Source organism: Canis lupus, chromosome X (assembly GCF_011100685.1).
Source record: "Canis lupus familiaris isolate Mischka breed German Shepherd chromosome X, alternate assembly UU_Cfam_GSD_1.0, whole genome shotgun sequence".
Lineage (NCBI taxonomy): Eukaryota > Metazoa > Chordata > Mammalia > Carnivora > Canidae > Canis > Canis lupus.
The window spans coordinates 105,132,286-105,144,984 of NC_049260.1; the positions used below are offsets into that span (position 1 = coordinate 105,132,286).

The 12,699-nt window shown below is 50.3% G+C and overlaps 1 protein-coding gene across 2 annotated transcripts in view; it reads right to left on the reverse strand.

Annotated features, from left to right (window-relative positions):
- Positions 1-4,945, reverse strand: part of GPC4 (glypican 4) — a 117,335-nt gene extending 112,390 nt beyond the window's left edge. Inside the window, exon 1 of one of the 2 annotated variants that reach the window (XM_038588347.1) lies at positions 4,844-4,945. In XM_038588347.1, coding sequence (XP_038444275.1) covers positions 4,844-4,916 — 73 coding nt within the window. In that variant the 5' untranslated portion in view covers positions 4,917-4,945. Of the gene's footprint in view, positions 1-3,550; positions 3,962-4,843 lie in introns of those variants that run through there. The other variant, XM_038588346.1, reaches the window with a different exon arrangement.
- Between the last annotated feature and the right edge of the window lie 7,754 nt (positions 4,946-12,699).

The following is a 12,699-nucleotide window of genomic DNA, read 5'->3' on the forward strand; positions in this document are numbered from 1 at the left end:
TGTCTTTATGGAGGGGAAGCACAATGCAAATTGTTAGATTTTTAAATTTCGTATTACCATTGATATTATGTTTTCCTAGTGAACTAGCATCACCAAGTTAATAATCCAGTCCCAAATACCTTCTACCTTGGAACTGTAGGCACTCCTTACTCCTCATCTGTAACCCACAGGGAGTACTTCTCTCACAAGGTGTTGCTGTGTGCACGTGGCTTGTCTTCCTACTACTTGGAAAGGTCCTGGTGGCAAAGGCCCCTCTGGCCCTTCTTGCTGCCTCCAGGATGGCCAGCACAGAATACTGGACATAGTAGGTGCTCCAAAAGAAAATATGTCCGTTGAAGGCTGAACAAAAACAGGTCCTTGGTGTTAATAATCCCTTTTGATATACACGTTATTTGGTAAGTTCGGGGGTCAAGGAAACAGGCAATGCAGGATCTCTCCTAGAAGACCTGTCAGCATGATATACTCCCTGATACCCTTAAGTATGATCCAAAAAAGACTGAGACTCCTTAAGAACACAGAGTATTCTTAAAGCCTGTTCAAACCTCTAGAAGACAAGGCTGACTGGAATAAAATCTTTCCACTTGGGTGAAGCCTGGTGCTAGGTACCCAGGCATTATGACCCTTTGCCTGAAAACAATCCTGGACTTTTTGCATATTAAAAAATGGGGGATCCCTGGGTGGCTCAGCGGTTTAGCACCTGCCTTGGGCCCAGGGCGTGATCCTAGAGTCCCAGGATCAAGTCCCACATCAGGCTCCCTGTATGGAGCCTGCTTCTCCCTCTGCCTGTGTGTGTGTGTGTGTGTGTGTGTGTGTGTGTGTGTGTGTCTGTCTGTCTCTATCTCTGTGTCTCTCATGAATAAATAAATAAAATCTTAAAAAAAAGAAAGATCCCCCTGCCCCCGTGCCACACACACACACCCCTGGCCAGGGAAAATGCCTGGCAATTCATTCAGACACAGGCCGTATACATGTCACTATATGGACTACCCTCCCAAAAATGACCAAAATTATCTGAGCGTAGCCCAAGGAAGACAAGGCTAATGTATGCATCTAAACAGGCCAGGGTGATGGTAAAGATTACCCCCTGTTTCTATACTGGCCGTCTAAAGGTATTTACTTGGGTCTGTCTGTGTTGTGACAGTGTCCTGGACTCAAATGAATGCCTCTAACACTCCACATTTTTGAGCCATTCAGTCATGCATTTTTGTTATTGTTGAAAGTGGTGCGAAATTGCACTGCATGAGCTAAAGTCCTTGGTGGTCTTCCAAGGATTCCAGCTAAAAAGGCACTTCCTTTGTTCCTCAGGAGAATGCAGTCCAGTAGGTCATTCAAAAGGGGAAATAAAAGCAGCAGCCCTGGGAGGGAGATGAAGGACAAGACAAAAAGAATAAAATGTTTTGGGTGTGAGCACATTAGTTTCCATTTCCTGCTGCTGGTCACCAATAACTCTCCTATCTTTGGGGGGAAATATCCATATAGACATTTATGCAAAAATATCACTCAGGTGTTTGCTGGGGACCAGGGCAATCAAAGGGAACACCTAGCACAGTCCTTGAGCACCCTTCAAACTTCCTGTTCCCTGGGATGCTGGCTGGGGAAGAGGTCCTGCTGTCAGGAGCCTGCCCTGAGCCAAGCTGGAGAAAGGGGGGGGGGGGGGGCAAATCTCACAACCCACTCCTTGAATGCCTCCAGTCCAGCTCAAAGACACATATTGTTTGCAGGAGCAGAAGATGAAAACTTGTCACATTCCCATTAAGTGCATCGCTGCATCTCTCCCTTCAAAATGCCGGAATGACAACTGTAACTTTCACGCCAATCATCTCTGCTGGGCCCAGGCCCAAACCATGCAGGGCACAAAGCCCCCAGGTCTGACCTGCAGAGCCCCCAAGCTTCAGTGACTGCTGGGTCACTTCGCTGTTTCTGGCGGGGCGGGAGGGAGAGGGGAAAGAAAGAGGGCTTTTCAGGGCTCCACAACCAATAAAATCATGCCGCTGTGAGGACATTCTTGAGTTCCCCAAAAGACAGGCAGCTCAAGGGCAAAGAGTCTCTAATCAGTAGCGTGCGAGTTATTTGATAACTACCAAGGTACAGTGGGCTCCTCGGCTGCTCCAACAATTTCTTGAGTTCTATTTCTAGACGGATGCCGAATACCCTCAGAAAGTGCCCAGCGACTTCCCTCAATTACCTTTGTAATTTATATGTAATTGAGGACTGCACTTAATCTCCAAGGTTATTAATAGCCCTTCCAAAAAATGACCCCCACGTCTTTCTTAAGCCTCTGGAAGCGCCTGGTTGAAATTACAGTATTTCCTTTGCTGGCTGCCGGCCCCCTGCCTGCCCCACCCGGGTGACCGGCCCCGCGAGGCAAAGGCGCGCTCTCCTCACTTCCATGAAAGGTTCGGAATGAAGGCTTGGCCCCCCGGGGGCTCGAACCGCTCTCTCCTCCGTTAGGTTACGCTGGCCAGCAGCCAGCTAGAGCCGTGCTGCTTTCTAAACCCTCAGGGTGAACGGGCTACCTGCGCCGCCGCCGGCCCCGGCGCAGCCTGCGGGGCTGCGCGCAACAGTTGCCCTCCGCGAATCAGAGACTGCGACCCGGAGGGGACCCAGCTATCTGCCGGCCGCCCGCCGCCGCCGCCGGCCTCGCGAGGAGGGGCGGAGGGCGTCCGCCGAAATGCCGCCTCCCCAGCGCTCCTAGAAGGGCTTTCACCAACACCCCACGCACCGCCCCCCCCCCCCCCCGCGCCGAAATCCGTTGAACTTTTTCACAGGCTAAGGCTTCTCCATTTGCATAACCATCTCCAAACTGAGATTCGGGTTTCCTGCAGTCAGTCCTTTCAAAGGTTTGTAATTGAATGTGCAATTAACCCTGAAAATGAGGTGAGAAAAAAAGAAAGGGGGGTGGTGGAAGTACCCTTCCCGTGCAGCACCTTCCGGAAAGCAGGAGAGTTCCCAAAAGTCAGGGTTTGGAGGGGTGAAGAGTCTTTTGCTTTTTAAAGGCGACTTCTAAAGCCGCTGGAGCTACTAAAACTCCTAATCCGCGTCAGCGGTGGAAGAGAGGCGGGGAGAGGGGTTTTAAAGAACATCAATGAAACCTCCATTCGAGTTTCACGTTTGGTGTCCCCAGGAATCCGGCAAGCCGTAGGTTGCCCCACCACCACTACCACCACCACCCCACCGGCGACCCTCACCCCCTCCCGGCCTCTCGTCGCCCACACAACAAAGCGTGGAGCCCAGTGAGGAGTTCAACCCGGAACAGGCGAGGGAGACCGTGACACGCACTTTGCGGGCCATAGTCCTCGGGGCTCCCCGGGACCGGGAAGACGCGGCGGGGCGGGAGAAGCCGCGGGGTGGCACCCGGCCCGTCGGCGGTGCCCCTCCACTCGCGGCCCCGGGGGCCGCGCTGTGCCGGGGCTCGTTCTCGCGCTCTCTCCTGCCTGCCTGCCCATTGCTCCCCCACCCCCCCGGGGTACCTGCGGCCTCGCGGGGGGCTCCGCGGCCCCTTCCCCGGGGTGCCTGCCTCCGCGCGCGACTCCCGGGGGCCCCTACCTACCGTTGATCTCGTGCGTGGGGGCATCGTTCTTATTGAAGCCTTTGGACACGTAGAGCCGTCGCACTTCCGAGCAACTTTTCGACTTGGGCTCGGCAGCCAGCAGCGCGGCGCAGAGCACGGCCAGGGTGCAGAGAAGCGCGGGCATGCCGAACCGGGCCATGGTGTGGGCCGGGGCCGACGCGCTCCCACCTCTGGGGCAGGCGGAGAGTGGCGGGCGCGGGCAGAGGGGCGCGCGGCCGGGGGCTCGCGGGCGGAGCGGAGCGAGGGGGCGAGGGAGTTAGGGCAGGAGTTGGGAGAGCAGCGGGAAGGAGATGCGGGGCGAAAAGTGGTGCTGGGCCTCGCGCGTCAGGCAACGGTCCCTGGTGCCAGGCGCCCGGCCGAGTTAGGAGGAGGAGGGCGTGGAGGCGGCGCGCGGCCCACGGGAGCGGTGGCGCGGGCCGGTGGGTTCTGGGCTCCGCGGGGCGGCGGACGGGGCGCGCCGGCCGGCAGCGGGACAGGGGCGCGGGGAAGGACGAGAAGGTGGCAGGCGCCGCCGGGGCCGCGGAGGGCGTGGGCGGCGGCGGGCGCTCGCTGCGCGCTGCTCTGGCTGCCCGGCGCCGGTCCGCTCTCCTGGCTCCGCTCGGCTCACTCTGCCCTCGGCCGCGCGGCTGTGCCCTCCTCAGCTCCGCCGCTGATTGACTGGCCGGCGTGCGCGGCGTCGCTCGGCAAACTTGGCCCAGCGGGCGGCACTCAGGGGGAGGGGGCGGGCGGCGGGGGGGCCGGAGACGGGCGGGAGCTCGCAGGGCCGGGACAGGAGAAAACCTGGAAGCGGGCTAGGATCCGGAGCGGCCAAATCCACTTCCTAGGGGGCCGCACCGGGCGCGCGGCGCTCCCTCGCGCGACACGCCCCGCGGGGCTCCTCCCTCCTCCCCTCCTCCCTCCTCCCCCCCTCCCTTTCTCCCCGCCTCCCCGCCTCCCCGCCTCTCCTCCCCAGGGAGGGGAGGCGAGGAGATGCCTGCCGCCCCCCACCCAAAGAGGGAGGGCTAACTTCTCCGACGGTGTAGGGCCCAAGCCCCGGGGAACCGCGCGCCCGGGCACTTGTCCTGCAGCCCACAGCCGAGTCACAGGCTTTCTGCGCGCGGCCACCTGACTCGCTGACGGTGGGCCAAAGCCAGGCGGAGCCCTCCCGCCTCGGTACCTGCCCTCCCAGCCGCCCCGCTCCTGGGCCCGGAGGGAAAGGCGCTGGCACGACTCGCATTGTTTCGCCGCAGGCACCGGAGGACTTCGGACTCCCAGCTGGCCCGAGACCCTCACCTGGCCCTCTCAGACCTGCTTCCCATCCAACGGGGCTCCATGAGCGCCGACTAGTTCGGAACCCGGCAGGCATTCTCCTCCCCCGCCTTCCCCTAGCCACGCCTGGTTCTGCTGCAGATCTACCCAAACCCTGAAGTGGGAGAACCTCCCCCTCTCCCCATGCGCGAGGCGATGGGACAGTGAAGCATGAACTCAGAGACTTTAGATACCTGGCCCAAATCCTCCTTGTGCATGTAGGGAAACTGAGGCCCAGGGAAGGGGAGTGACTCGCTAAAAGCATGCAGCTGGTGTGTGAGTCCAGAACCCTGGGCTACGCTCCCAGGTCACGTGGAGTAAAGGTAGCCGGAGACCCGCCCCCCATCCCCTTCTGCCCTCAAGCCTCTTGAGAGAGGCTTAAAACCTCACTGGGACCCAGTCTACGCTTAGCCACCAGAAAACTGGAAATGGGCGAGTCTTCCCACCTTCCCAGCTTTGTCAGATTCCATTAATGAGTGTTTTTGAAGCTCCCAGGGCTCCTTTAATGAAGGGAACTGTGCAGATTGGGAACTTGTCATTACCCTTGTTATTGTTACAATCTGCTTTAAGAGGTTAGGGTGAGAAGTGCCTCAGACACCTCGGGAGTGTGCTGGGAACTGGGCAGATAAAAGGGGCTGGAACTTATTATTTGGCTAGACTTTCAATTCCCATAAAATTACATAGGGTGAAGATATGAACCATCATTACAATTATCACCCTCATAGGGTTTGTTGAGACTCCGTCCACTGCTGTTTGTAAACCACATTGACATGTTGGCTCTGTGGAGTTGTAGAAACTTAGGGCAGCTGTTGTTTTGAATGCCCACTGCAGACTTTTCTACATTTTACTAACTCTTGGAGATCATCAAGGTAAACAGATAGTGACCTATTAGTGAAACTTACAATTTCTGTGAGTTGGCAGAACATTTAACCCTGCAACTAGCAGAGGACTTTTTCTAAATAGGCAAACTCTCCTCCAAGTGAATCTCCTGCCATTTTCAAGAAACTATCAAGTAGTCCACCTTTGTCTCAACCTAATACCATTCAAATTATTGCTCGGGCTTAACCCAGCACTTCTAACTTGCATTGATTGATATTTACTTAAAGATGTTCTTTAACAAAAATGATATAATCTGAGATGCAGCCAACAGTAATAGCAGAGTGAAATCCAGTGACCATAAGTGAAAAAAAAAAAAAAAGATCCTCCCAAACCATGGACCCCAAATCAGAAAGCTGCTTTTCACAAGTCCAGGGGAAACTCATTCCTTGCCCCCTCCCCATTTACTCCTGCTTTTCCTGTTCATGTATTATTAACCAAAACTTGAGCCTTTTTCACCAGAAACTATAACCTCTGGCTAGAAACAGATCTGGACAAGTCTGAACTTTACCACACAAGACAGGAACCCCAAGCCCTGCTCAGAGGCGGCTCCCACTTCAAAGCCTCCTTTCATTTAAATACAAACAGGGTGAACAACTGGCAATCTACGAAACAAATACCATCCAGCTTCCCTTTTCAGATGGCCCCTAGCTCCTCCTTTCCTCCTCCCACCCCCACTCCAGCTTTTCTCTTATAAAGAGGCTCCTTAGTGGAGATGCACCTACTCTGTAAGTTCTCTGGATGCCAAGAAAAAATGAATGGGGTACCGCATGTAGAATGTAACAAACGACAGCTTCTCAAGATGATTAACCCTCACTTAGCACTTTTATTGTGGTAAAATACACAAACATAAGACTTCTCATTTTCACCATTTTAAAGTATGCAATTTAGCGGCATTTAGTACACTCACAAAGGTGTGCCACCATTGCCACGATCTAGTTTCAGAATAATTTCATTATTCCAAAAGGAAACCCCGTACCCATTAAGGAAAGTCTATTCCCACCCCCTGGCCCCCGAAAACCACTAATCCGCTTTATGTATCTATAGATTTGCCTATTCTAGATCTTTGGTATAAATGGAATCATGGGGGCACCTGGGTGGCTCAGTGGTTGAGTATCTGCCTTCGACTCAAGTCATGATCCTGGGGTCCTGGAATCAAATCCTGCATTGGGCTCCCCACGGGAAGCCTGCGTCTCCCTCTGCCTATGTCTCTGCCTCTCTTTCTGTGTCTCTCATGAATAAATAAATTAAATCTTAAAAAAAAATAAATGGAATCATGCCACATGTGACCTGTGTCTGGCTTCTTTTACTTATAGCATCAGGTCTTCAAAATTCATCCACCTGGATGCAGATATTAGAACTTTTTTTCCTATTCCATTTTATAGATATGCTACATTGGGTCATATACTACTTTACAGTTTGCAAAGTGCCTTCAGGTGCACTCACTGTCTGCTCTTAGAAAATCCTAGTGTTTTTTAAAAAATAGTTGAATGGACAGGGTCTCAGCAAGGTTACATGGCTCATTCACAGCCACAGCAATCTTGAGTAGCTGAACCAAGACTGAAAATTATAAGGCCTCTGACCAAATCCCATGTGATTTTTTGGTTTTTTTAAAGATTTTATTTATTCATGAGAGACAGAGAGAGAGAGGCAAGACAAAGGTAGAGGGAGAATCAGGCTCCATGCAGGGAGCCCAATGTGGGACTCAATCACTCCCTGGGGCTGAAGGCGGCACTAAACCCCTGAGCCACCCAGACTGCCCCCCCATGTGATTTTTTTGGTTAGAAAACAGTACTCTGGGTCTCATTTAGGGTCAGCTGTGAATGTGCAACTACCCAGATCCTGTAGAAGCATCCCTATTTCAGATTATCACATATTCACTGAGCACCTAGTATGTGCCAGATGCTGCTCATCCCCAGAAGGAAGGAAGACCTATGCACCAAAAGGAGTTTATAGTTGAGTGTACTGGGTAAGATCCATATGCCAAGGCTTGCTTAGATAGAATGAATTTATGGTGTACCTGCTTTTCCCAGGTGAGGCATTTCTCCTGATGAGGCACTGGGGTACATTCACTGGTGGGCAGAGGAAACAAGATACATGCTCACTGCTGATGTCCTTTCCAAGCCAAGAACTACTTAAGTCAGGTCCACTCTCTTAGCTCTGAGGGCCCTTATCTTGGCCTGGTGGGGAGCCAGCTTGGTTGCCAAATATGGGGATGGCAAGTAGAATATGACTTCCTTTCATAGGATAGGTGCTGTCCTACAGCCCCCTAGCCTCTCCCTTTACCCAACCCATCTTTCCCACACCCATCAGAGTGAGCCTCTGATGACACCACCTGAACAGTGTCCCTCCCCAGCTTAACTCTGCCCCTATCCCCCACAGGACCCCATTGCTTTCTAGATCGATTACTAAATAGATCAGCAGAGCTGGATCTTTGCTATCAGGCCATTATCTACATTACCAGTTTTTTTGTTTGTTTTGTTTTTACTGGCCCTTCCCAACCTTGTATCTGGTAGCTCAGCCCCACAAGAGCACATGCCATGGACATTCTTGTATCCCTGCTAGGAATACATTTTCATTCCCTTCCACTCCTGGGATGACTCCTTCATATACTCATCCATTGAGACTCAGCTGAGATGTCACTTCTTCTGGAAAACCTTCCTGGATTCCCCAAGCAGAACTAATGGCTCCTGCTTTGAGGCCTCCAAAACACTGCCTGCCCCAAATAACCACCACACTTGCCCCTGCATTGGCATGACCATGCATTGGTCATGTTTTCTCTTAGAATTCTTCCACCCCCAGCCCTCAAGAGCCCTCTCAGGCTTTATTTTTATTTGAATGCCTGTTGCCTGCAAGAGTACAGGTTCACCTGTTGGGGCAGTTTCCCACAAAAATAAAAGACCTAGAACTGCATTTGAAATCTCCTGATTTTTAAATGTTAGTGACTTAACATTTAAGCTTAATATGTTAAGCTTAAGAACTCATAAAAGTTTACCAAACTCAGCCAGTCTTCAGCCTAGATTTCACCAAATAACATTCTCTCTGCCCCCCATGACTCTCTTTTTCAAGCAACCAAGCAAGTAATCCCTGCTGACCACTTGCTATGTACAGAGGTTGGTTCTGTGAAGGCTCTAGAAACTTGGAAGACTGGAAGCATTTGGAAAGCTGACTCTCTGCTTAGAGGTGGGAGCCATAGCTGCATGGAGAAGGACTCTGGTGAGGGTGATACAAGGCAATGCCTGTCCCCCAGGACAGTCATCCCAATTTTCTTTTTGTTGCATGGTTGCCAGTCTCTTCTTGGTCCCCTTGGAAATTTACAGAAGTCCCAGTAATTGAAGGCCAGTCACTTGGAAAGAGTTGATGTGTGTAGTCTGTTCCTGTCTCCTAATCTCATGCTTCCCTTCAGTATTCTTTCTCTAATGCCCAAAGTTTGCCTTACCTTTCCTTCTTCCTCAGAGAGCTCATCTGTGTTTACAACTTCAACCACCAGCAACAGGTACCTAGCCACCATACTTCCCTGTCTGTGCCCGTGTTGGTCACTGGACTCCCTTTATCTTCTGCAATCACCTGGATAGATCGAATCTTCCTTTCTACTCTGTGGCCACCAATGCTTATCTGGGTTCCATTACCTCTTGTCTGGACTGTAGCGCCAACCTCCTAATACATCTTTTCTGGCCGCAGACCTCTCTCTCTCTCTCCATCCATCCACCCAGGGGCCGTCACAAAATCAGTCTGATAGCATTATTTGCAAACTTCCCACTCCTTCCCTAAAAAGTCTTCCACAGGAAGCCAATCTCACAATAAGAACTGCTATTTGTTTAGAACTACAGTTTAGGAATTGCTTCCACATGTATTATCTGTGAAATATGTATTATTCTCCATAATTTATGGGTGAGGAAACTGGTTCAGAGCCCTAAATTGAGGCCCTCTGAGTCCAAGTCCAGGTACAGTCATTTCTCACTGTGCCCCAAGCCCAAAACATACCCAGGAAAACTTCAAAGACAGTGCAAGGCTAATGTGAAAAAGATTGGAGAAGATAGGACCTCCTCTGGACCACGAAAGACATGGAAGAATTGCCAGAGGAGTGGGGGTGTAGGAGGCCAGTGGAGGCTTGTGAAGACCCGATTTTGGCGGAGTCCAGGTTCATCCCGGAGACTCATGACATGAGGTGCCAGAAGACGGGGACACGTTGCCTCAGGATGACAGTGCTATGCTGGTTCCATCAACACTGAGAGGATGTGCAAGCAGGGACTGAAAGGGCAAAAGTGGTGCCTTAGAAAGAACAATCTGGGGAGATAAGGAGGCATAGAAGTCTGAAGAACGAGGCCTCAGTTAACTCCTCAACAAAGTGATGAGAGCCCAGCATGTCTTTATTCAGGGATTCCGCATGAAGAGCAGAAAACAAATGTATAAAGGAAAAGGCAGGGATGCCTGGGTGGCTCAGCGGTTGAGTGTCTGCCTTCTGCTCAGGGTGTAATTCCGGAATTCCAGGATCCAGTCCCACATCGGGCTCCCCTCAGGGAGTCTGCTTCCTCCTCTTCCTGTGTCTCTGCCTCTGTGTGTGTGTGTGTGTGTGTGTGTGTGTGTGTGTGTGTGTATCTCTCATGAATAAATAAATAAAATATTTTTTTAAAAAAATAAGTAAAGGGAAAAGCAGTGTTTCCCGGTGAAATAGGCTAGGCCATGGGGCCAGGCTGACTAAGAGTTGAGTCCTGGCTCTGCCATTTACTGGCCACATGGCCTTAGATCAGTAACATACCCTCTCTGAGCCTCGTTTTTTCCTCAGGTGTCACACTTACCTCTCGAGGATTACAAGAAGAAACATATGAAAAGCATTCCTCTCACCCAGAGCACTTTCTGTGCCCTCAGCACAAGGCATGGAGTATAAAAATACTTATACATGGACATAATCAGAAAGCACTTAGCACCCTGCCTAGTACAAAGCACTCACTTGCTATCCATGTGCTCGTTCCTTCATTCAACAGGTATTCATTGGGATCAACACTCTTTAAGGCTCTGGGAACATAATTATGAATAAAACAGTTGGGGCTCAATAGAGTAAATATTAGCTAATACTCTTGTTATGGTTATTATACATCCACTTCCAAATTTGCTCAGACCCAGCCCTGCCAGTAGTGAAATTTATTTAAGTATGATAGCATATTGTTCTAATAATTTTGAAGATTTATTTGGGGGCAGGGAAAGGGGCAGAGAGAGAGGGAGAGAGAGAGAGAGAGAAATGTAAGCAGACTCCGAGCTGAGTTTGGAGCCCAATGTGGGGCTCAATCGTACAGCCCTGAGATCTTGACCTAAGCTGAAACCAAAAGTTGTATGTTTAACGGACTTGCACCACCCAAGCACCTCTTGGTCTAATAATTTTGTATTGGAACACATGAATTATATCTACATTGGTCCATAGTTAGCATGAATTATACAAGTTGGAGAACACAGAGGAATTGGAGTTAATTTTACCCACTAGGGTTCTCTCACTACAAGAAAGGTGTTTCTTATGCCAATTTTCCCCCTTGAAATCACTGAGGCCCAAAGAGTCACATGGACATTCTTATGCAATAATCACACATCACTGGTACCAATACGTTCTCATATGTTAATACCTAGGCAAAGGTTTCCTGAAGTATGTAGCTTCTGTAAAAATGACAACACATATCTTATGCTCATAGGAGAACATGGATCAAATCTGTACAGAAATCTGGTTAGTATTCTCTATACCTAAGCTGTTATCTACAGTCTGATTTATAAAGAGCATTTCTAATTACTGGGGAAAAAAAAACCACTTTTCAGTGGGTGCAATTCCCTGTGATGGCAAAACAGTTGCCATAGATATTCATTACTCTAGTTGTGGCCTATGATTTGACCTACAGCTTTAGATGTAAAATGTGCATTTCAATATAATTGGGAGAGAGTTCCTTCTCTAATTTGCCCACTGGACATAAATGGTGCATTCATGGAAAGAAAATTATTTCTTCATATCCTTTTGATTCAATAAAACCACTGATACTTTGTGTTTGGCACTCAGATTGCGAAGGTACTTCCAAATCGTTCATTTTTCTATTTTTTAAACCTTCACTTTTTAAAAAAGATTTTATTTATTTATTCATAAGAGACATACACAGAGAGAGAGAGAGGCAAAGACACAGGCAGAGGGAGAAGCAGGCTCCATGCAGGGAGCCTGACATGGGACTCGATCCTGGGTCTCCAGGATCACACCCTGGGCTGAAGGCGGCGCTAAACTGCTGAGCCACCTGGGGCCACCCAGAACCGTTAATTTTTCAAAATTGTTTGCATGGCTCTTCCACATCTCACCCAGTCGATGAGAAAATTGCATGAGCAGAAAGACAGGGTAGAGGCAGGCAGCGCGGCATTGTCCAAGCAGAGGCTTCTCGAATGTGAAAACTGGAAGGGACCTTGACATTTGTCTCATCAATCCACCTCAAACTTGACCTTTCCTTTTGCGTTTGAAATTTCAATCCCATGAAAGACTGTCAGAAGCAAAACATGGGTTCTAACTAGAACGATGGCAGTAGTAATGGTGTTTTCCAGCCTTGCTGCCTCTATGCAGGATTTCAGAGGGAACAAGGGTTTCTAGGTTTCAGGCACATTGTGGCTTGAGATCACAAAGGACACCTAATGACATGAGGTACTGCACACTGCATTCTATATTCATTCTCTACCTTGTTTGGAAAAACAGACAAGCTATCTGGTGGCAGCTCCCCCCACCCCGCAGGGCTCCAAGGATCTGAAGGGCAACCTCTCCAACTGGGGCCCTGAACATCATGTCCTCCCGACCCTCCCACCAGCTGTGAGGATCAGGAAACCTAGCTACAAAACCAAGGCCCGGTCAGAAAGGAACAGAATACTTTAAGCGACATAAGATAGTCCTTAAATGAAGTGCCAGTTGAGCCCTACAGGTAGTGAAACTCCTGCTTCAAACCTGAAAAGTCAGA